General features: G+C 47.6%; 1 protein-coding gene across 2 annotated transcripts; it reads left to right on the top strand.

The window, feature by feature from the left end:
- On the top strand, nt 1-23,327 carry Tgm5 (transglutaminase 5). Of its 2 annotated transcripts, XM_048332616.1 has the most exons (13): nt 1-10; nt 4,395-4,574; nt 4,729-4,974; nt 5,785-5,903; nt 8,884-9,012; nt 9,856-10,033; nt 14,962-15,100; nt 15,690-15,793; nt 15,918-16,157; nt 20,453-20,818; nt 21,277-21,437; nt 22,860-22,993; nt 23,174-23,327. In XM_048332616.1, the coding sequence occupies exons 1-13, from the start codon at nt 1-3 to the stop codon at nt 23,325-23,327; spliced, it is 2,160 nt and encodes a 719-aa protein (XP_048188573.1). The 2 variants fall into 2 exon arrangements, with proteins under 2 accessions (XP_048188573.1, XP_048188574.1); XM_048332617.1 differs by lacking the exon at nt 4,729-4,974.
- The last annotated feature ends 780 nt before the right edge of the window (nt 23,328-24,107 follow it).

Here is a 24,107-nt window from a genome sequence, read left to right on the forward strand (position 1 = left end):
ATGGCACAAGGTAGGGAGGACCACGGAGCTTTGGAACGTAGGGACGGAAAGGATACGGAGAAGATGGTAAAAAGGCAAGGGCAGAAGGGTGAATTGAGAGAAAGAAAGGAATGAACAGAGCTGACCCAGAAAGAGTCCTCAGGATATTCGGGTATACAAGAATCAGGAGGCAGGGTGGAGGCTGAGAGGTGAAGCACAAGTGCATGTCAACATGGCCACCTCCACAGCTGGGCGAGATGGGCAGAGCCAGGGACTAGGGCGGAGGGCGCCTCTCCCTCTCGGCCACAAACAGCTTTCCACCACTGGGCAAGTAATTTCTTCTTCTTTTTGCCAGTCCTGGGGCTTGAACTCAGGGCCTGAGCACTGTCCCTGGCTTCTTTGTGCTCAAGGCTAGCACTCTGCCACTTGAGCCACAGCGCCACTTCTGGCTTTTTCTGTGTATATGGTGCTGAGGAATGGAACCCAGGGCTTCGTGCATGCAAGGCAAGGCAAGCGCTCTACCATGAAGCCACATTCCCAGCCCCAAGTCATTTCTTTCATTCTTGCTCCTATGCCTGAAAAATGAAAAGGGTTAGACCACAGTCTTGAAGTTGTCTTCCATTTCTACAGTTCTCTAAATCTGCGTGTCTTCGCATCCTCCCTCATTTCAGGAGTCTCGTTCTATGACCTTCTTGCCACCATCCTTCTTTCCACATCGTCTGTCTCTCTAGAAAGAGCTGCTGTGAGCTTTGGTTGAAATCACTTACAGGGATGAACTTTCAACTTGCTCTACAAGTTGAACAGCTTCATCTTTGTTTACTCTTTGGTATACACATTTTTATTTTAAAAAGTATACACATTTTAACTACAGAAGAAATATTTGAACACATATATTGGAGTAAAAAAATGACAGATAAAGCTTTAGTGCCCTGATTTTACTTCCAGCTCCAGAATAACCCGTTACCAGACTTTTGTCTACATATTATCATTTATATATATATATATGTGTATGTAATAATATAAGATGAATATATATATATATATATACACAATGGAATTCAACAGGTTAGTACATAAGGTTTTTTTGTATATCCATTTTATCATCATTCTGTAAATATTTTCCTGCAATCTGACTATGATTCTGTAAACATTTTCCTGCAAGAGACAGGAGCTCTGTCCACGTCAATCAGTACCTATAGATCTACCACACAATATGTGCATAAGTGATCTATTAATCCCCTCTCCAACTGAGACTTAATAAAACTCTTTATTTATTTTTTGGCCAGTCCTGGGCCTTGAACTCAGGGCCTGAGCACTGTCCCTGGCTTTTTTTTTTTTGCTCAAGGGTAGCACTCTGCCACTAGAGCCACAGCGCCACTTCTGGCTGTTTTCTATATGTGGTGCCAGGGCTTCATGTATACGAGGCAAACACTCTTGCCACTAGGCCATATTCCCAGCCCTCCAACTGCGATTTAAAACAACCTGTTTCTGATTTCTCAGTTATAAGCAGTATTGCAATGAACTATTGTATGTATGTGTCTGGTTTGTTTTTTTTTTTTTTACTCAAGAGGGGATGTCTCTCTAGGACTGATCCTGAGTTCACATACTTTAAAAGTTGTTCCTGCCATCTCCCTGTCAGGGATGCTCCCACACTTGTTGGGTAGTCTGCGTCATGTGCTAACGTGAGCGGAAGCCAGCTGGTGCTCGTGTCTACTCAACTAGTCTTACAAGGGGTGAGCTGCTTTTTCCACTATTAGGAAAAAGCCACACATGCCTTCCCACCTGGCAGGATTGGGTGGCGCTGCTAATGGAAAAAGCACTGGACTTGGGTCAGGAATCCTGGGCTTTACCAGAACATGAGTCTTATTTTGTTGTTGTTGTTGTTGTTGTTTTCATTTCTGAGTGTGGATAATATAACACTTTGTCCCTCCAAGACTGTGATGTCCTAACTATGCTAAGGTGCTTAGAAGAGTGGCTACACCACAGTACACAGGCTGAGATACAAGTGCTGAGAGAAAACAAAATCTGAAATAAGTATAGGATGGTACCACTTATATTTATTAACAACATCAACGATAAATGACTTCATGAGAAAGATGTGTTCATAGTTATCAAAAGAACTTAGTTGGTGTCTCATGCTTGTAATCCCAGCTACTCAGGAGGCTGAGATCTGAGGATTAAGGCTTAGAGCTAGTACAGTCCAAAAAGCCCGAGAGACTCTTTTCTCTAGTTGACCAGCAAAATGCTAGACTAGAGTTGTGGCTCAAGTGGTAGCGTGTCAGGCATAAGCAAGAAAGCCAGGTGAGAGCTTGAGGCCCTGAGTTTAAGCCATGGTATGAGCAAAACTAAATACACAAATAAATAAATGAATATAAAAAGAAGCTACACAATTCAGTGGGCTTTAGTAGTTGTGAGCTTCCCACTAAACACTGTCATTACCTCAAAAAGAAGCTCTTAATCCATTAGAAGTCACATTCCCTTCTACCTTCCTCCACCTCTGGCAATGACTAATCTACTTTCTGTCTCTATGGATTGCGTTTTTTTGGAATTTCATATTAGTGGAATTGTAGAACAGGTACCCTCTTGTGTTTGACTGCTTTCATTGAGCATTAATTTTTCAAGGTTCCTCCATGTAGCATGTTCAGCTTTCCATGATAGGGCCAGTCCACAGTTTGTGGGTGCATCAGCTGATGGACATTTGGATCATTTCCATCTTTGGCTACTGCAACTAATGCTTCTTTCAGGTACAGGTTTTGTGTGGACGTACACTTTCATCTATCTTGGGTATAAGCCTAAAGGTGGGACTCTGGACTGCATGATACCTCTGTGTTCAACATTCCATGCAATGCCTGTGCTCTCCAAAGTGTTACACCATTTTGCACACCCATAAGCAATGCAGAATCACGGCATGATCAAATATCTTGATGAAATCTTATCTGATCAGGTGTTAAGGAGAGGTGGTGTGGAGAGACCCAGAGGCAGAAGACTTGTTGGAGGATGCTAGAGTCACTAGGAATGAGACAAGGAGAGTGGAAAATAATGTGTGTGTGGAATAGACACCAGGGTTGTGGTAATGGAGAGACTGAAGGGACTTGGTGACATGAAAATTGCTGTAGACTCAAAAATAGGTGGGGGAGCATAATGTAATTGAAAAACTAGACAAACCCTAAGTGATTGGAGACCATGGTCAAACAAGAAGCCAGAAACATGGGACATGAAAGTAGAAGGACCATGAGTTTGAAGCCAGATTAGGCTACAGAGAGAGTTCTAGGCTATATAGCAAGACCCTGCCTTAAAACAACAACACTAACAACTCAGAAACAACAGAAGTCAAAACCCGAGCCCTCCTGGGAGAGGCACAACTGGAGAAGAGTGACTTCAGTTCGTGTTTTAGCAGAACCTCTGGATTTTCCTCAGTACCCCAGGATACTGGCCACATGATATTGGTAATGGTCAAAGAATAATCAAATTGCTAAAAACAGGGAAGCTAGTCCAGGGAAGCTAATCCTGGGACTTGCATCCAGGTTTGGAAGCTGGTATAAGAACAAATGAGACTGTGAACTTGAGTCCAGGAAAGCGGTTGACACGGGTCAGGTGTGGTGGCTCAAGTCGGTCATCCTGGCTACTTGAGAGGTGGAGATCAGGGATAGTGGTTCAAGGCCTACTTGGGTAAAAAAGAAGTTTAAGAGACTCCATCTCATCAAATGGCTGAGTGTAGTGCTTCCAGCGATGGGGGAAGCACAAAGGCTGGGCAGAGTGGTGAGCTTCTGTCATGCCCAATAACACAGGGAAACCCAAGCAGCAGGAACACAGCCCCGGCTGGCCAGAGCGCAGAGCATCCTTGAAAATAACCAACAGCCAGGTGCTAGTGGCTCATACCTCATCTAAGCTACTTAGGATGCTGAGATTTGAGAATCAAGTATCAGAGCCAGCCCTGACACACAAATCCTCCAGACTATGTCCAATCAGCTAGCAAAAGAAAGATAGATAGAAAGAGTGAGGAAAAGAAGAAGTGAAAGAAGAGATGAAGAAAATGAAAGAAAAGAAAGGTAAGTAGCATTGGGGTGAATCTGAAGGCATGCAAGGCTGAAGAGAGAAATCAAGCTAAGGTGGGTCCACAAGTAAAGATAGAGGCAGAAAGACACGAACATCCAGGACAAGGCAAAGAAGATGGATAGATGGTCAGAGAAATTAGGGAGGAACAGAGGGAGGGAGGGAGGGAGGGAGGGAGGGAGGGAGGGAGAGAGAGGACCTTGCATGCACACACCCGATGTGATTCTCCTGTCAACCCTGTGGGGTTGGTGTTATTTTACCAACATAATTAACCAATGGGATGCTGAGGCTAAGTTACTTTCTCAAGTTTGCTCAACTAGTAAGTGGTAGACAAGACTGGGCCTCTTGCTTCCCCATCACAGGGTTGGAGGTGGCCCTCATGGACTTCCAGAGCTCCCGGAATAACGTGCAGCACCACACGGAGGAGATCAGCCTCGACCACCTCCTTGTGCGGCGGGGCCAGCCCTTCACCATCACCCTGTACTTCAGGAACCGGGGCTTCCAGCCAGGCCTGGACAGCATCATCTTTGTTGCTGAGACCGGTGAGCTGCTCAGCTGGGCCGCAGGGAAGGGGAGTGTGTGTGTGTGTGTGTGTGTGTGTGTGTGTGTGTGTGTGTGTGTGTGTGCGTGTACCCATGTGGGCTGGGGGTGACGGTGCTGACAGGATGGGGAGTCTCTGCTCTACTTCCTTCCTAGGACCTCTGCCAGACTTGGCTAAAGGGACTCGGGCGGTGTTCAGCCCGACGAGAGGCAGTGGGCCCAGCCCCTGGATTGCCTCCCTGGAGACCAATGAGGCCAACTCCATGGAAGTGAGTCTGTGGGCCCCACCCACCGCAGCTGTGGGGCGGTACGTCCTGAAGATCCGCATCGACTCCTTTCAGGGGGCTGTCACCGCCTACCAGCTCGGGACGTTCGTCCTGCTCTTCAACCCTTGGTGTCCAGGTGAGGCTGGTGTCCGTGCAGGGCTCCTGCATTTCTGTCTGTCAGGGCTGCCAGAGAGCTAACCTCAAAGGTCTCCCTGCTCCGCCGCCCGGCTGCCCACAAACTCGCCAGTCTCTGAACTCAGCCTCCAACTCCAAGCACAACAGCTAGGACCGGAAGACCTTCCTGCTTATTTACTTGTTTAGAATTTTGAAATAATGAATCCGATCATCTTAAGTAGGAAACTGTCATGACTATATTTGATCCCTGGTAACATCTTTCTTCATCATACGTTTTATGTTAACTTGAACTTTTTATTTTAAAAGTCTTAAATGTACTCTGTTGAGTATTGGAGGAGGGAAGTGAAAAAAACAAGACTGAGAGAAAGCAATACAAAAGGAAGAAGGGGCTGGGAATATGGCCTAGTGGCAAGAGTGCTTGCCTCGTATACATGAAGCCCTGGGTTCGATTCCCCAGCACCACATATATAGAAAACGGCCAGAAGTGGCGCTGTGGCTCAAGTGGCAGAGTGCTAGCCTTGAGCAAAAAGAAGCTCAGGGACAGAGCCCAGGTCCTGAGTTCAAGGCCCAGGACTGGCAAAAAAGAAAAGTATTTCTATTCAATCACATGTAAAATTTGTTGTTCTGCGTCACGTTTATGTCGAGTCTGTTGCCGGTAGTAGTGCTCCTAAGACCCACCCCATGGGTCCCCCTCTTGGCATCATCTGGTGCGCTGTCCAGAACTCAGATTCCACAGGACTGTGGGGATAGGAACGGGACAGGAAGAACAAGATGACCTTTCTGCTTTGCCCCTTCCCATGTTGATTCCTAGGTGATGCTGTCTTCTTGGACAGTGAGCCCCAGAGACAGGAGTATGTTGTGAATGACTATGGCTTCATCTACCAAGGGAACAAGAACTGGATCCGCCCGTGTCCGTGGAACTACGGCCAGGTGAGTCTCAGCCCATCCAGACTCTGGGTTTGTGAAGACATGGGAGGGGAAGCAGGCTAAACTGCTGACCAAGGATAACTAAATGGCACCAGAACGGTATGAAATGTGACTCAGGCTGCTAGGGAGGTGTGTGTCTTTGCTGATCACCTTTGAATTGGGCAATAAGACCTAGAGGGAAAGGGCCGCATAACGACACTGAGGATGGTGGTGACGATGAAGAGAAAACACACACACAATGGCAAGGACAACGCCTGCTATTTTTGTGCTTTAAACTGTCTCCAGTGGGGGGGCAGGGGTGTCCCACTTTCCACCTTCTCGTTGCATCCACACAATCCTTAGGAATGGATTCTTTCATAAAATCTGTCACCCTGATGAAAATTTGCCCCGAACATAGACGGAAGCAGGGATAATGTGTAGCAATGCATCTCTCTTGACCTCATGACTACCACTTCACCCTTTGTTTTGATGATACATCTTTTCATTGTAATATGCACATGATTGTCTCAAAGCCAGGCATGGTGTTCCATGCCTATAATCCAAGCAGGCAGGAGGCTGAGGCAGGAGGCAGGAAAGATCTTGAATTTGAGACCTTCCTGAGCTACATAGTTTGCAAAAGTGTACACGGAGAGCATGTTGGTCATCTTAAACACTGTTACCCATTTGGTAACTGCAGCTCTATGCTTTGCTTCCTTCATATCTTCACAAAATGTATGATCTGTGACATCAATCAAGATACATTGTATTTATAAACTGATTTCTTGAATGGTGACCCCATTGTACAACTACTTAAAGATAATAAAAATATAATGTAAAAGAATATATGATATGCTAGGTAAAAATAGTGTCCCATCCTATGTAATGCTTGGCAACCTTTGTCTTTCTGGAAGCCTGTCTCTTCACGTAACACTCGCCCACCCCTTCCGGCAGGTGCTTCCGGGAAGTCCAAGGGCAGGCAGGGGAGAAAGGTCTCTAGGCTGAGTCTCAGCCCTGTAGGCTCTGAGGAAGGGAGCGTATCAGCCCCTGGCCATTCAGAATGGGTGTCGGCTGGGACACTGGGGGTTCCTTGCAGAGCTTTATGTCCGCTGGCTACAGGTTCCTCTTCTAAACGTCCCTAGAGTTTCAACACATGTGGCCTTCAGACCCCATGGGGCTCCAGTTCAGAGGAAACAGGCAACCTCAACTGGTCCCACCTTATTTACCCAACAGCTTATTCAATGTGGGATCTTGTGAGAGCCTGGGTAGAAGTTTGTTGTCATCTATGAAAATTAAAAGGGAGAAAGAGCTGCTGCTTTCTGAGCCCTGGCCCTTCCTTTTCTGTCTGTCTGCTTCAGTAAGCCTATACTGAGTGTCTCTGCTCAGGAAGTGCCAGGAAGGTATTAGAGATATGTGAATAGTGGAAGATGGAGGAAGTACTAAATATGTAAAAATAAAACGCTGACCTTGGGCTGGTGGAGTAGCTCAAGTGGTAGAACTCTTTTTTTTTTTTTTTTTTTTTGGCCAGTCCTGGGGCTTGGACTCAGGGCCTGAGCACTGTCCCTGGCTTCTTTTTGCTCAAGGCTAGCACTCTGCCACTTGAGCCACAGCGCCCCTTCTGGCCGTTTTCTGTATATGTGGTGCTGGGGAATTGAACCCAGGGCCTCATGTATACGAGGCAAGCACTCTTGCCACTAGGCCATATCCCCAGCCCAGTGGTAGAACTCTTGTCTAGCAAGTGTGAGGCTCTGAGTTCAAACCCCAGGACTACAAAAACAAATCAATCAACCAACCAACTGCTGTCCCTGCTTCCACAGGTCACTTATATACAGTAAGATTGAGAAATATGTGCAGAATGCTCTAGAAACTAGGAGGAAGGCTCTTAGATGAGCACAAGGTACCAAAAAAGGTTCCGGGTGCTTGAGCTGTTAGCCAAGTGAAGGCCGAGGACAGGCCTGAGCCAAGACACAAAGGCCAGAAACAAGTTTGGCCTGCTACAGGGTTTATGAGGAATTTGATATTGCTGGAGCAAAAAAAAAAAAAAATGGTGACACAGGAGAGGGAAGGAGCTGTGGAGATGAACGATTGAAGAACCAAAGTGCCAGCCTTCTTTAGGAATCATCAAATCCCCACCTACCTCTCCAGCCTCTCCGCTCTATTTTAAAGTGATGTGCCACACTGTCCCCTAGAAGACAGACTGGAGAGGCCTCCTGAGTAGTGACCATGGACACAAACATTCATTTACAGTGACATCTTTTTACAAGGATATATGGGGTCCCTACGATGGGCTGGGGACAGTGCCAGGCCTGGATTGGAGAGAGCCTCCACTCAGGCAGGAAAGACGGACCTTCACTATAACGTGTAACCACGTGATACACACGGGGATGCACCCAGGGCTACGCACCACAACGCACCGCAGCGTAGGCCGGGGAAGGCCTCAGAGGAGGAAGAGGCATCTAGTAGGTCTGAAGAGCAAGGGAGGAAGCAGGCTACCCTGGGGGTGGGGGGGAGAGGGGAGTTTCACAACTCCCACGTGATTGGTCAGTCCAGAGCCCAGTGGGTTGTGGGTATCGTGGTAGGTTCCCACCACCACCTCCGTATGGCTGCCAGTGATCAGCTGGTGAGTATGGAAGAAATGGCAACTTGGTTTGAGCAAGAACAACTCGGGGGATCCGGGAGGGGATCCAAGATGGATGGACGGAGAAGGGAGAAAGAGAATTTTCACCGAGGCAGGACTTGAGACAACTCAGTAATCACAAAACTCATTTTACCGCGAGCGGGAGGGAACTTGACTTGCATGGCACACTCATTCAGTGAGGTAAAACTCCAGACCTTGGACATCCCACACCGGCCTGGGAGGCCGTTCATGGTTGTTCTGTTTGACAGTTACCTTCCAGTTACTTCGTAGACATACTCTCTTGGAGCACTGGGTGGGTGGGGGTTGCATATTTCTTCCTAGATTCATGCCAAGCATGGGTAATTTTCTTCTCTGCACTTCCTCTCGCAGTTTGAAGAGAATATTCTAGACATCTGCTTGGAGCTGCTAGACAAGAGTCTGCACTTCCAGATCGACCCATCCACAGACTGTGCCCTGAGAGGAAGCCCTGTCTACATCAGCAGAGTGGTGTGCGCTATGGTGAGGTTCTCGGTGTGCGAGGGGACTGCGGCCCTCTCATTTGCTCCCTGCAGTGGGGAGAGGGGGATTCATGAAGCAGAATCCCCCTGCAAAGACATTTTGGGTGAGGGTGACACCACAATGTAGGTCTCCTCAACTGAGCTCGGAAACAGCTGGGAATAGAGCCTCACCTCTGTTCATTCCAGATCCCATGTTTTGAAAAGCTGTGTATCACTTCAGCTTAGGGAATAGTCTTGTTGTTTTTAGCTTTTCTTTGTTCTGAAAGTATTTTTAAACGTACCCAGAGGGTCTGGGAATACGGCCTAGTGGTAAATTGCTTGCCTCATAATCATGAAGCCCTGGGTTCGATTCCCCAGTACCACATATATAGAAAAAGCCAGAAGTGGCGCTGTGGCTCAAGTGGCAGAGTGCTAGCCTTGAGCAAAAAGAAGCCAGGGATGGTGCTCAGGCCCTGAGTCCAAGGCCCAGGACTGGCAAAAGAGATAAAAAAAAAAAAAAAAAAAAAAAAAGGACCCAGAAAGGCTAGAACATAGATCAATGGCAGACCGCTTGCCTAGCCTGCTCAAGGCCCTGGGTTCCATTCATAGCACTAAAAACCAAAACCAACAAAATTCATCCAGGGCCAAGCTCCCTCTTCACAGGAAATTAAGCCAGAAGGGGACTAAATGAACAAAAGAACGCAACCCAGAACCATTGGCCTCCATCTTCCAGCAGGGCTGGAGTTCCCCAGTAAAGTGAGGTCCAGAGGTCTCCTCTGTGTCTCAGGGCCCATGGATGTTCCAAGGGACCCCCACCCCAACCCCAGATACACAACTTGTTCTTCTGTATGTGGCTTCTCTGCAGATCAACAGCAATGATGACAACGGGGTGTTAAATGGCAACTGGAGTGAGAATTACGTGGATGGTACCCACCCTGCAGAATGGACGGGAAGTGTGGCCATCCTTAAGCAGTGGCACGCCACCGCCTGCCAGCCCGTGCGCTACGGGCAGTGCTGGGTCTTTGCTGCTGTCATGTGCACAGGTAAGAAGTGGAAAGGACTTGTGTGAGGCGGTAGGAGGAGTCCTCTGAGCCATTTGGCCCCAGGTTCATGCTTCCCATCAAAGAATATTGACAGGGAAGCCCTCTCCGGCTAAATCTTATCACAAACCTTAGGTCTCACAAATTCTGGTTTATTTTAGGTGATGGTTCTAAAGAGGACACATCCCCAAACTTGACGTCTTTTCCCTTTTTCACACAACCTAACAAAATGGTCCTAAGACAGAAGAAACTGGCCAGGTCCAAGAGAGAACTGAGATGAAAGACCAAGTAATCGGAGCACTTAAACACTAATTGTACCCTCTCTGAACCCAGAGAATGGGCTTGCTGAAGATAATCGCATTGGAGGGAAATGTGCTGCCGAGCTGTGGTTTGGGCCTTAGGATGAGTACAATATGGCGGGCTAAGTAAGTAAATGACTTTGAATTTGAAGTTGTTCCAAGATCACATGAAGACCAATTTTTTTCAGAGAAGGGGTGGATGCTAGATTAATGGAAGAGAAATACTTGGGGGGGGGTAAAGAAGGCACACGGTAGTTGGATTTGTGTGTGGCAAGAAGAGCAAGCCACTGGAGGAGGTGAGGAGGACAGTTTAGGGAAGTGGCATCTGGAAGTGAGTCACGTGTGGGAGGTGACAGTCGAGGCCCTCTGCCTCTTCATGCCTCACCCAGGGCCACGCTCCTGCTCCTGGGCCTCACCCACGCTCTGCCCCATGCTCAGGCCAGCCGTCAGCCTCTTGACATGCATAGCCTCGTACCTCATGATTATTCATGTTATCTGGGGGAAAGATGTCAGACAAGGCTCCCACCTACAGGACTCCAGTAGAATCCAGAATGGCCAGATGTGGCCCTAAGTTGGAGTTTATTGATATAGTCTAAGCCTTTGGTGTAGAAATTTCCAATGTGACAGGTTCGGTGAAGTCTATGAACACACGTGTCCTAGGCCTGTCACCAGGCACCCAGCTGGATGTGACACCCGGCTGGAGGAATCCCCGAGAGCCATAGGCTGCTGAACACACAGGAGCAGGCCAAGGGCACACAGAGATTGCTGTCCAACACTGACAGAGGGGGACAGACTGAGTGCGCCCCATCTCTGCAACTGTGATGCGTGGTCTTGAGTTGGATGGCTTGATGGCTGAGGGCTAAGAACCAAGTAATTCAACAGGTTTGATATCAAAAGATGTAAGATTGACAGGTTGGAGAATGGACATTTTGAAGGTAAAGAGGAACCTGTTAGTATGGAGGGAAAACCAAGTGTCTCAAGGGCCAAGGGTGTGTGTGTGTGTGTGTGTGTGTGTGTGTGTGTGTGTGTGTGTGTGTGTAGGGAGGGAGCCAGGTTTGGGTGTGGTAGTCTGGAACCAGGTGATGAGAGAGGTGGAGACAGTGGGTAGAGGTTATGCAATCCCAGCAGAGCAATTAAAATGTTTACCAGAATCATGGCCCTCCCGTGACCTTGGAAACCATGAGTTGGACAACTCATGGGGGGTCAAATATGGCCTGGTCCAGCTGCAGCTCAATTAGCTTTTACCAAAAGGACTATTGTATTATAGATTAATATATGTGGCAATCTAAAAACTTTACCCATTCACCCAACACTTGAATCTTTACTCTGTGCCAAGCACTGTGTTCCAATTATGCTTCCATAAAGAAAAGATGGAGAAGGCCCAGATTTGGTCCTCAACTAAAACAAAAGGAGGTAGCCAAATTCCTTAGCCCTTGTCAAAGCATGTTTTTTTTAATAAGATAGATAGTAACGCACACACACACACACACACACACACACACACACACACACACGTACGTTCCTATATATGCATACCTATGAGGAAGTTCAATTTATAGATTAAGCACAGTAAGAGATAAACAATAAAAACTAAGAATAAAAGCAAGTATAACAACACACCATAATAAAACTGCCAGCATCCCTGTTCTTGTGCCTCTGAGTGATTATTAAGTTAAGTTACTTGAACCCAAGTACTGTAATACAACAACAGGGGATCTGATAACCCAGGAGGCTACCAAGTGGGTACACTGGGTAAAGGGGTGAGTCATACCCTAGGCAGGATGGCTGGAAACTCCATCACGCTGCTCAGCATAACATACAACCCAAGACTACTAAATGGTTTACTTCTGAACATTTCCACTTAATGGTTTTGGAATGTGAATGAGTGTAACTCCAACCAAAGAAAGTGAGTCATAATCAAAGAAGGTATCGTAAATAAAAGCACTCCCATTAATCGGCAAGGAAACCTTGCTCGAATCACTTGTGCCTCCATTTCCTCAAACATGGATGGGGAAAGTAGTGGTTCCTACCTCTGGGAAGGGTAGAAGTAGTCCATTTGTGGAGGCTAGCAAGCGTAGGTAATACATGTTAGAATTGGCTAGTGCTGTTTTGGTCCATCCCCTAAACGACTTTGCAACTCTTTCCTCGTTTCCACTTAACAGCTGAGGAAACCGGCAGAGTCTGCCTCGCTCCCAGGTCTGGCTAACCGTGTTCTAACCACCAGGCTGTACTGGCTCAGGAACACTGCCAACAACCTGTTCCACACACATTGCTGTGGGCACACACTTGACATTGCCACTATTTCTACCTTGCCCTGCAGCCTATAAAATAGACAAAGTATCTATAAAGTAGGACGCATGAGAACCATTATGCAGATGAGAAAAGATAATATTACATTTTTGGGGTGGGGGAACGGGACAGGCAACTTCCTTGACATCCTTTAACTGGCTGTTACTTGGAAATTTCAGGGACATTCTTGTTTTGTTTTGTTTTGTTTTTGTTTTTTTGTTTTTTTTTGGCCAGTCCTGGGGCTTGGACTCAGGGCCTGAGCACTGTCCCTGGCTTCTTATTTTGCTCAAGGCTAGCACTCTGCCACTTGAGCCACAGCGCCCCCTCTGGCCATTTTCTGTATATGTGGTGCTGGGGAATCGAACCCAGGGCCTCATGTATATGAGGCAGGCACTCTTGCCACTAGGCCATATCCCCAGCCCTTCAAGGACATTCTTAAGCTACTTTTCCTGTGCCCAGGGCCTGTCCACGACAGAGCTGTGTAGCTCAATAGACTCTTCATGTTCTGGCCACCATCCCCTTAAGAACATCGGCCCCTTCATTCCTTGGCTTGGGGAACTGGGAAGTAGCCTGGATGCCTTTCACTGTAAAGGAGACGTGATGTTCTGGGGGGCTGAAACCTCTCCCCAAAAGGGACGTGTCAACACGCTATAGAGGACTGGGAATATGGCCTAGCGTTAGAGTGCTGGCTTCACATACATGAAGCCCTGGGTTCGATTCCTCGGCACCACATGTATAGAAAAAGCTAAAAGTGGCGCTGTGGCTCAAATGGCAGAGTGCTAGCTAGCCTGGAGGTAAAAGAAGCCAGGGTCAGTGCTCAAGTCCTGAATCCAAGCCCCTGGACTGGCAACAAACAAACAAACTGTATAGACAGGCAGCTATAGGGAGACAGAGTGCATCAGTGGCTGTCCAGAGCTGGTGGGAGGGGGAGGAATAATAAGTGACAGTAGACACGAGGGACATGATGACTGCAGGTGTGTGCACAGGCACGTGTGTGCATGTGTGTCGTGGTACTGGGGCTTGAACTCAGGGCTTGAGCACTGCCCCTTAACGTGTATACTCAAGCGTGGTGCTCTACCGTGTGACCCACAGGTCCATTTCTGGGTGTTTGGCAGTTGATTGGGCGGCTGGGGGGTGGAATGGGAGATGGGTGAGGATGGGCTTTCTCTTCTTCAAACTGTGTGTTTTCCTAACTGGATCCCTGCATATGAGGTGATTGGAACATAGCATCTTCTACTTGAAACTTTTGGGGAACCTCCAAGCTAGATGTACTCTAAGACTCATTCTAACTTAACTAGGTAGTGGCCTTTATTAAGTACTTCATCTTTTTATTTCAATACTACTCGTGTTCCCATTGTACCGAGCCCTAAGTCTTAAAGAAGAAACCTCACCAAAGGGCCCAGTATATTATTTGTCTTTACTTTTCTTTAGATCTCCATCCAAACTCTTGCACAACGAGAGTTGAATGCATATTTACCGTTACTCTCCAATGATTTATGAGACGCCATAAATATATAAAATGTTCTTTCATAAGGCAGCTGGTTCGTATTTGGCATGTTTACAAAGATGTCTGGCACATCGTTTTGTTCAAGCATCAGTTATTCTAATCAGTGTGATACTGTTTTAATCTCTGCTTCTTGGGCGCCAATGGTTTGGCTGGGTCTTCTTCTAGCTACCGCCAAACTTCATCCTGTGTACCTCTTTTTTCCCCTCTATTTTCTTCCTTTCTTGTTTTGAAATGTCTATGTTTCATGTTATGAGATGATCGTAATTGGTCTGCTCCAAGTCTTGCTTTGTAAAAAAATTAACTGAGTTTCTTCTTTAAGCCATAATCCACAGTAGCTGTCCTACAGAGGCTTTCAAGATATCATGCCTAGGTGAATGGGGAAGCCAAACCATGGCCCTTCGCCAGAGAAGCTGATGGTCTCAGCCCCAAATCCGAATAACAGGGAAGAAACAGAATCCCAGCTATTTGGGTTTGGAGATGGAGATTTAAGGCTAGAAGATAAATGAAGCTGAGTCAGGCCCCTGACATTTGCCAACAGAGTGGCGTGGCTGGCCTGCTTGCTGACATGGGCAGGAGGCGGGACAACTTGTTAGACTTCCTGTTGGCTCTGACCAACTCGATAGAGCAGACAGCAACCCGACCACGGAGTCACCCCTGCTTAGGAAGCAGGGAGGGAAGTTGGAGATGTCACAAGCTCTACGCCTCAGACAGTTCCTGCTTGGTCCGGCAGATGCTAGATAACTGCCTTCCCTAGACCCAGGGCTCTGCGGAAGCCCAGGAATCCACAGAGTCCTTGAACCCACAGCCCACAGGTGACTTCTCTGCCTTGTCTGCAGTGATGAGGTGCCTGGGTATCCCCACCCGCGTGATCACCAACTTTGACTCCGGCCATGACACGGATGGAAACCTGATCATAGACGAGTATTACGACCGCACAGGCAGGATCCTGGAGAATAAGAAGAAGGATACAGTTTGGTGAGAGGCAATCCCTCCGTCTATTTCTAGGGCCGTGCATCCCGGGCAGATTCCACGGCAGGAGAATCGGGCAGGACTGTGACCATAGCCCGCTGTCCTGTAGCAGCTCCCTGCCTCTCTTCAACCCCAGGGTGTGGTATCTCTACCCAAAGGCAGAAAGGCAGCTGAACACAATCACAATTGTGGGCTGAGAATCTTCACACCATATAAGCTGTCCAGCCTGGGCTGTTGCCATCTTCATTCTAATACTCAGCCTATGGCTGTGACCACAGGAGGGCCCCAAGTCCCACTTCCAGACCCAAGGAACCCCAACAACACTGCTGGTCAGCCACACACAGGGAAAAAAGGGCTACAGGGATCCGGCTGGGAGAGTGTGAGGCATTTTAACCTCAGTGGGCTCAGAGGGAAGAAGGAACCTTTATTCACAGACACTAGAGGAATACAAATGGAGGCAAAAGAAGGCTCACAGAGAGAAAACGCGTCACTATTCACCCACAGGGGCTTCAAATGCTGCAGGCACTAAGTCTGTCTATCCAGCTCTAGAAAGAAGCAGGACATCGTTTGTCACAGACTCTGGTTTCTCCCTCAGGAATTACCACGTCTGGAATGAATGCTGGATGGCTCGCAAGGACCTCCCTTTTGGATATGGAGGCTGGCAGGTGCTAGACGCCACCCCACAGGAGACCAGCAATGGTGAGGCTGTCCAGAGGAAAGGCCGGAGCCACTCCCACAGAATCCGCCCCCCCCCCACCCTTGCCCCTGCCTAGCCTGCCCCCCCCCCCCGCCCTGCAAGGCTCTCCTTCCCTCTCTTCTTTAGGCCTCTACTGCTGCGGGCCTGCGTCTGTCAGAGCCATCAAAGAAGGAGAAGTGGATCTGAACTATGACACGCGCTTTGCATTTTCCATGGTGAACGCTGACTGCATGGCCTGGCTCGTCCAGGACGGGAAAGAGGAGAAACTTCACCAGGACACCACGACTGTTGGCCACCTCATCAGCACAAAGAGCATCCAGAGTGACGAGCGGGATGACGTCACCGAGAACTACAAGTACGAAGAAGGTACAACCCAACGTTCACGCCCACAACCACTCTGAGGGGCCCAATGAGATAGACACAAAGAGTCCCAACTCCAAAGGGGGGACACACACTAAGAGACAGGTATAGTCCACCATATGTCCACAGACTCAATCCATTTGGATAGGAAATATTTTGGGAAAAATTATGTCTGCACTGAACAGGAACAGACTTACTTTCTTATCATTCTTTCTCTCTCATTTTTGCCAGTCATCATTATTTCTCTCTCTCTCTCTCATGTATAATTTTTATTTTTTTCTTTATTGTCAAAGTGAAGTACAGAGGGGTTACAGTTTCTTATGTAAGGCAGTGAGTACATTTCTTGTTCAACTTGTTATCTCCTCCCTCATTTTCCCCTGCCTCCCCCTTCTCTCCCCCTTTCCCTCCCCCCACTCTCTCTTTTTATTGTTGTCAATCATGGGGCTTGAACTCTGGGCCTGGGTACCGTCCCTGAGCTCTTCAGCTCAAGCCACAGCACCACTTCCAGTTTTGAACAGGGATCCTCAGATCTCAGCCTCCTGAGTAGCTAGGATTACAGGAGTGAGCCCCCCGGTGCCTGGCTTGTCATGATTTCTTTAACTATCCAGTATCCCAATTATTTGTGTAGTATTTTTATGCCAAAGGCTTTGGATTTGGGTATTGGTATTCTTAGAGGTTCTAGAACCAAATCCTCATAGTTATCAAGGCAGGACTGTTAGATAAACTTCCTAGTAGCACAACCATCTCTCCAGTGGCTACAGACTGGTGTTTTATTGGATGAGTTGCCCTGGAAATAGATCCTTAGTCAGGGACTCATAAACAAGTGGTTTATTTGTGAGGTACTCCAGGGAAAACTGGCAGAAGGGTAAGGAAGTGAGATAGAGAAAATCAATGTAGAGTGAATTATCAAGTCCACTGACACTGAACAGCTGGAACTTACAGCATGAGGTATAGGAGGAGATAAAAGGCTTTAGCATAATTATGTCTCAAATTATGACTTATCTGACACTGAAATTAAACAACTATTTTTATTGGTCTATGTTAATTGTACTAAAGGGTTTCATTGTGATATTTTTATACCTGCATATAAAGTAATTTGATCATATCCACTTCCTTCCTTACTCCATCTTATAATGTCCCTCCTCCTTTACTTTGTTCAGTTCTTAAAATGGGTTTAAAAAAACAAACAAACAAGCTAGCTGGGTGCCAGTGGCTCACGCCTGTAATCCTAGCTACTCAGGCGGCTGAGATCTGAGGATCCCTGTTCAAAGCCAGCCTGGGCAGGAAAGTCCATGAGACTCTTATCTCCAATTAGTCACCAGAAAACTGGAAGTGGCACTGTGGCTCAAAGTGGTGGAATGCTAGCCTTGAGCTGAAGAGCTCAGGGACAGCCCCCAGGCCCAGAGTTCAAGCCCTACAATGGACAAAAAAGGTCTCATTATGACATTTTCATATATGCATAGCGTATACTTCAATTATATTCTCCCTCCCATTACCCTCTCCTTCTCTATCCCTTTCCTACTAGTTCTCCACCCTAATAATTCCCCCTTTTACATTTATTATAGTTCTGTATTTTTACTTATTAAATCTGTCCACCTAACCATTGATTCAATGTGATGTGTAGAATAACAATGGAAGATTTATTGGGCCCCAAGAGGCAAGGGAGCTAGTGTTGGGGTCTGCTCTTTGGGGGTGTAATCCCCCTTGGCACTTCTGGTCTGCCCTCTAGATAGGCAAAGCCTTTACTTGTGGTAGAGAAAGCCTCAGACAGAATCACATGGGCTGTGGCATGTTAAAGGAGCACTATGGACACTAACGTGGCAAGTGCTAAGGAGGCAGGAAGAGACACGGACAGCATTTAGTACAGAGGTCCCACAGGTGCCTTGTGAACCTGGGAAATGGTGGCATATCAAGGCGAGTCTGGGGGCTGGGGATATAGCCTAGTGGCAAGAGTGCCTGCCTCGGATACACGAGGCCCTAGGTTCGATTCCCCAGCACCACATATACAGAAAACGGCCAGAAGCGGCGCTGTGGCTCAAGTGGCAGAGTGCTAGCCTTGAGCGGGAAGAAGCCAGGGACAGTGCTCAGGCCCTGAGTCCAAGGCCCAGGACTGGCCAAAAAAAAAAAAAAAAGGCGAGTCTGCGTGTCCATCTACGACATGGCTCAGTGGGCCCTCGTAGTCCGTCTCCTCCTACCTAGCCTGCCAGGATCCCGGGAGGAACAGATACAGACACGCCGAATCTGAACCACACCTCTCTGTGCCCACAGGAAGGATGGTAGAGGCATCCACCTAGCCCTTTCTTTTGTTTGATGCCATATATATATATATATATATATATATATACATATATATATTGCTAAATGCATCTTTGACTCACAAATTTGTTTCATTATTGAACTGTCTTCATCTTTTTGCTAAGTTTCTCAAATTACTGAAACATTTGTGCGTTTTCTTCAAGCTCGCTGAGTTTCCTCTCTGAGAGTTCTCCTGCACTGATTCCTATCTAGTCTGTTTCTGTCACCTTATTAGGTAAGGTCATGGTTTCCTGTACAATATTGGTGTATGGTATCAGCTGGTTATTGAGACTAGGAGTTTGTTTTCTTTCCAATGGTGCCAATCTGGCTTAGTTTGTGCCTGCCAATCCAGAAAGTTCTAAGCAGGCTATTTCTTTTCTGTGAGCCTATAGTCACTTCCAGTATTTCATCACTAGATGGTACCCAAGCCCTGATTTTTCTGGCTGTCTGCTTTTGCTATGCTGCCACTGTTGCCGTGTTTCAAGACAATTCTGGCCCATGTGTTTCCCAAATACATTGTGGGTAGGCTGGCAAAGAATCAGATAGAAATCCAGAGAGTACTTGGAAAGAACAGTCTGTCCCCACACGCCTCTGTTTGGGGCCAGGCATACCATCTACAGTGATCAGTGGTCAGGTCTTTGTCCAGCTTTGGGAAGAATCACCATGGATAGACCAGCCCCAGGGTCCTATGTTGCCACCAATGTGTCACATCCTGAGTTCATCATGCACCAAGACTAGCACACCACCAGGGAGGACCAAGGCCCATAACTGCTAAGTTAATTCCCTCTCCAGGAAGCTCCATGCAGGCAACTCTTTCCCTCCTGCCTTTTATTAGAATAAACACAGGCATTGCGGCCTCTTAGCTGATTTCCTCGGCTCTGGTGAAGGTAGTTGGTACATGAACGTTGTTCAGTCTGGTATCTCTAGAGTGTATCACTGGAAAATCTTAGCCACTGCCTTGCTTCACCAATACCTGCCATCTTTGAGGGGTTTATCCTCCACATTTGTGGGGTTCCTTCTTGATATCAGGATTCAGTTTAGTGGTCATGAGCATGGGTTTTTAAGAGTCAGAGAGAGCTGATTTTCTTTCTTTCTTTTTTTTTTGTCCTGGGGCATGGACTCAGGGCCTGAGCACTGTCCCTGGCTTCTTTTTGCTCAAGGATAGCACTCTGCCACTTGAGCCACAGCACCACTTCTGGCCTTTTCTATATATGTGGTGCTGAGGAATCGAACCCAGGGCTTCATGTATACGAGTCAACAGAGCTAATTTTCACGTGGATCTTGCTTCTTGCTAGTTCTATGATGCTGGCAAGTACCATGATCATTTGGAGCCTCCTTTTCTTCATCTATAAAAATAACAACAACAGGGATGGAAAGGTGGCTTGGTGGCAGAGTGCTTGCTTAGCATGCCTGAAGCCCTGGGTTTGATTCCTCAGCACCACATAAACAAAAAGGCTTGAAGTGGCGCTGTGGCTCAAGTAGTAGAGTGCTAGCCTTGAGCAAAAGAAGCTGAAAGAGTGCCCAGGCCCTGAGTTCAAGCCCCAGGACTGGCAAAAAAAATAACAATATACTTCTTGAATGCCTGACAAGATGAACAGTGTTAAGTACTTACGTGAAGTCTGACTCTTAGAAAAGAGTAAATGAATGAGGGAAACTATGCATTACTGAAATAAAGTTGTTTTGGGGGGAGGGGCACTGGCCCTAGGGCTTGAACTCAAGGCCTAAGTGCTACCCCTGAGCTTCTTCGCTCAAGGCTAGCACTCTTACCACTCGAGATAAGAATCTCACGGGCTTTCTTGCCTGGGCTGGCTTCAAACCATGATCCTCAGATCTCAGCCTCCTGAGTAGCTAGGATTGCAGGTGTGAGCCACTGAGCTTGAAATGAAGTTCTAAAACTCCCCAGCCCCTGCGCTGTTGGTAGAGGTGTTTGAGAGTTGGGTGTTTATCCAAGGTTCGCCCCTTTGGTTTGCCTCACCCATAGCTGATAATGTGTCCTACTCTCCTAGGTTCCCCCCAAGAGAGGCAGGTGTATCAGAAGGCTCTACAGAAGTTGAAGGATGGAGGGTCCCAACAATCTGACAGTGCACACTCAGAACACTCGAGGCGCATGCCACGAAGCCAGGACAGTCCTCGGAGCCTGGATACACCGGCCCTTCAACCAAGCAATGTTATTCAGGTCTCCCTGAAATTCGAGCTACTTGACCCACCTAACATGGGCCAGGACATCAACTTTGTCCTGCTGGCCCTCAACATGTCAGCCCAGTTTAAGGACCTCAAAGTGAACCTGAGTGCCCAGTCCCTTTTGCATGATGGCAGCCCCTTGGACCCATTCTGGCAGGACACAGCCTTCATTACACTGCTTCCTGAAGAAGGTATGGACTCTGAACACAGGCATGGAACATACTGGGTTCATAGCTGGTTGTGTCATGGTGTACGTTGCGGGGGTAGGGGGGAGGGAGCCAGACAACAGGGCTCTGGGGAATATTCCCTCTCTTTCTCCCCCCTTCTTCCTTATCCATCTATCTTCCTTTCTTTCTCCTCTCTCTTCCCCCTTTGCTACCTCCAAGAGAAGTAGCCAATTTAGTGGGGAAAGCCTAAGTCTAGCGTCATCTGAGCTTGGCTGGAAACTCAGCCTACCCATTTAAGAGCAGAATGACTACAGTTTTCCCACCCCAAGGGCTAGTGCTTCAGCAGGACTTGGTACATGATGGCAACTTTCTTTCTATGGAAGAACCACCAGGTTCAACCCCAAGCCCCACTGATTTCCACTTTATCCCATGTTTAATCCCAAGCCCAGCTACATTCATTTTATCCTGTGTTCTCTCCCTAGCAAAGACCTACCCCTGCACAATCCCTTATTCCCAGTACAGCCAATACCTGTCACCAGACAAACTAATCCGCATCAGTGCCCTGGGTGAAGAGAAGAGCAGTCCAGAGAAAATCCTGGTGAACAAGATCATCAACTTGACCTTTCCAAGCATCATAATTAATGTAGGCAAGAATCCTGAAAATGATCTGTGGGTACCCTTGGCTCTGGCTGAGGCTGAAGCCCTCTGACAGGATGGCTGGGATCGGCTGGGGAGAACAATCTCTCCTTTTCTTTCCTGTTGAGAAATCTTCATTCTCTTGTGGCTGGGTGGGTCTCATGCATGGATTCAGCTTCTGCTGTGCTACTTCCTGTTGCTGGCCTTCCCAGCATCAGCATGAGAAAACAAGCCAGACAGGAGGGGCTCAGATGGGCAAAGAGCCCATGAGATTTGATTTGCTACTTCCAGTCTGTGCCTACTTGAGCAAGGAGCAGGCTCCTTGAAATGTCAAAAGCGTGGCTTAGAGTAGATGGCCTCTGGGGACCCCTCCTGTTGACCTCCTGCGGCCTTCAGGGTGGGAAGACGTTCAGTACTGTCTCCCCAATGCCAGCCTGCCTGCTAGACGCCTCCAAAGTGAGCCTTTGGAATACTGCATGCTTTCTCTCATTTATGGAAGCCAGGGGAAAGCCAAGCCAAACAAAACAAACGACCAAAGACACAAAAGTAAAAGTGGACTACTTGGGGGTGGGGGAAGACGTAAAAAAGAAATGGGACCAGGGCACTGGTGGCTCACACCTACAATCCAAGCTACTCAGGAAGTTGAGACCTGAAGATAGTAGTTCAAAGCCAGGCCAGGCAGAAAAGTCCATGAGACTCTTATCTCCAGTGAACCACCAGAAGACAGAAAGTGGCGCTGTGGTTCAAGTGGTAGAGCAATAGCCTTGAGCTGAAGAGCTCTGGGACAGCGCCCAGGCCCAGAGTTCAAGCCCATGACCGACAAAAAAGGAAGGAAAGAAGGAGGGAAGGAAGGCAGCAGGCAGGCAGGGAAGGGGGGGAGGGCAAGAGGGAGGGGAGGGGAGAGGTTAAGAGATGGAGGATAAGAGTAATAGAGAGCCAGAAGCCAGTGGCTCACTCCTGTAATCCTAGTTACTTGGAAAGCTGAGATTGGGAGGACTTTGGTCAAGAAGAGCCCTAGAAGAATGGAAGAAGCTGGCATGGTCGCACGCACCTATTATCGTAGCTACGATGAGAAGCCTAACTTAGGCAGATCATGCCCAGGTATGCACCAAGACAGAAAGCAAAACCCTATCCCAACAATTTAAAAAAAAAAAGGCACAGTCATGGCTTAGCAATAAAGTGTCTGTCTTGCAAGTGCGAGGGCCCAAGTTCAAACCCCAGTAACGCCCCCTTCCCCCCAAAAAAGAAAGGAAGTTAAGAATATTTTAATGTATGGCAGTGTCAGGAGGAAATCTCTCAATGGCTACTATTTAATACATACCTATAAAATCCTTTATACTAAAACAACATAGCAGTATCCATACTATCCCGTGGATTAGGGAATAAGAACTAATTTCTCGCTCCTTCTCCCGCCTGGGTCTCTGTTTAGGTCTTAGGACCAGCCATTGTGAACCAGCTGCTCTCCATCCAGGTGATCTTTTCAAACCCCCTGTCGGAGCCGGTGGAGGACTGTGTGCTGACCTTGGAAGGCAGCGGCTTCTTTAAGAAGCAACTGAGAATCCTGTAAGTGGCGGGCAGGCGCAGCCTCCTCTCCTGTTTGACACTTGGGATTAGCACTGTCCTTCCTGGACACAGGCTCAGGACTAGGGAGAACCGATAGTACAAGCAATGGAGTGGACAAGGGCTTTGAGTGTTATCGTTGTGCCTCTGGGGTTTTCTGACATTCCCCGTTCTCTGCTGCAGCATTGGAGTCCTCAAACCCCACCACAAAGCCACCATCACTTTGAAGACGATCCCTTTCAAGAGTGGCCAAAGGCAGATCCAAGCTAATCTGAGTAGCAACAAGTTTAAGGACATCAAAGGTTACAAGAATGTGTACGTAGACTTTGGGCTCTAAATATCTGGACAGTGTGGCTGGATGTATAGATTTTAAATGTCAGGAAGACAATCAAGTTCAAATGCAAGCCGTGCCTTTCTCCCAACACGAAAGACTCCATCAGGCTCTGATATCAGCAACAGAAGAGATCTGGCGGATAGATGGCTCCTTGGGTTATTTACCGGCTTGACTGGACTTTCTTTGGAACCCAGGGATTCAATGGCGCCCCATCCAGAAGTGTGCACAGAAGTTGGGGAATACTAGTTGGATTTGGTCATGCTTTACTTCCCTTCAGATGTCAAGGAAAGAATCCTCTCACCGTTGTTTCATTGTGCAGCCGTTCACAATTATCAATAAACCTCAATCCTTGCTCTCATCTCCTTCACTCCTGTCATCATCACTTTCCCTACAGAACATTCCACCAGTTCTCTGGTTGGTGGGAGAGTCTACTGTTTCAATACTTGAGCCCATTCACTTAAGAAGTATTTATTGAGTGTGTAGTGTATCCTAGGCACTGCTGAGGAGTGTAAGAGCCCAGACAGTCAAATAAATCCAAATCCCCTCCATCTGGGCACTCCATCTTGTGGAAGCAGGGGAGATGAACAATAAACATATCTGCTGGGTGCTGATGGCTCACACCTGTAATCCTAGCTACTCAGGAGGCTGAGATCAGAGGGTCATGGCTTTAAACCAGCTGGGGCAAAAAAATTATGAGAATCATATCTCCAGTGAACTTCCAAAAGGTCAGAAGTGGAGCTGCAACTAACTGGTACAGGGCTAGCCTTGAATACAAAAGCTCAG

Source organism: Perognathus longimembris, chromosome 23, assembly GCF_023159225.1.
Source record: "Perognathus longimembris pacificus isolate PPM17 chromosome 23, ASM2315922v1, whole genome shotgun sequence".
NCBI classification, from domain to species: domain Eukaryota; kingdom Metazoa; phylum Chordata; class Mammalia; order Rodentia; family Heteromyidae; genus Perognathus; species Perognathus longimembris.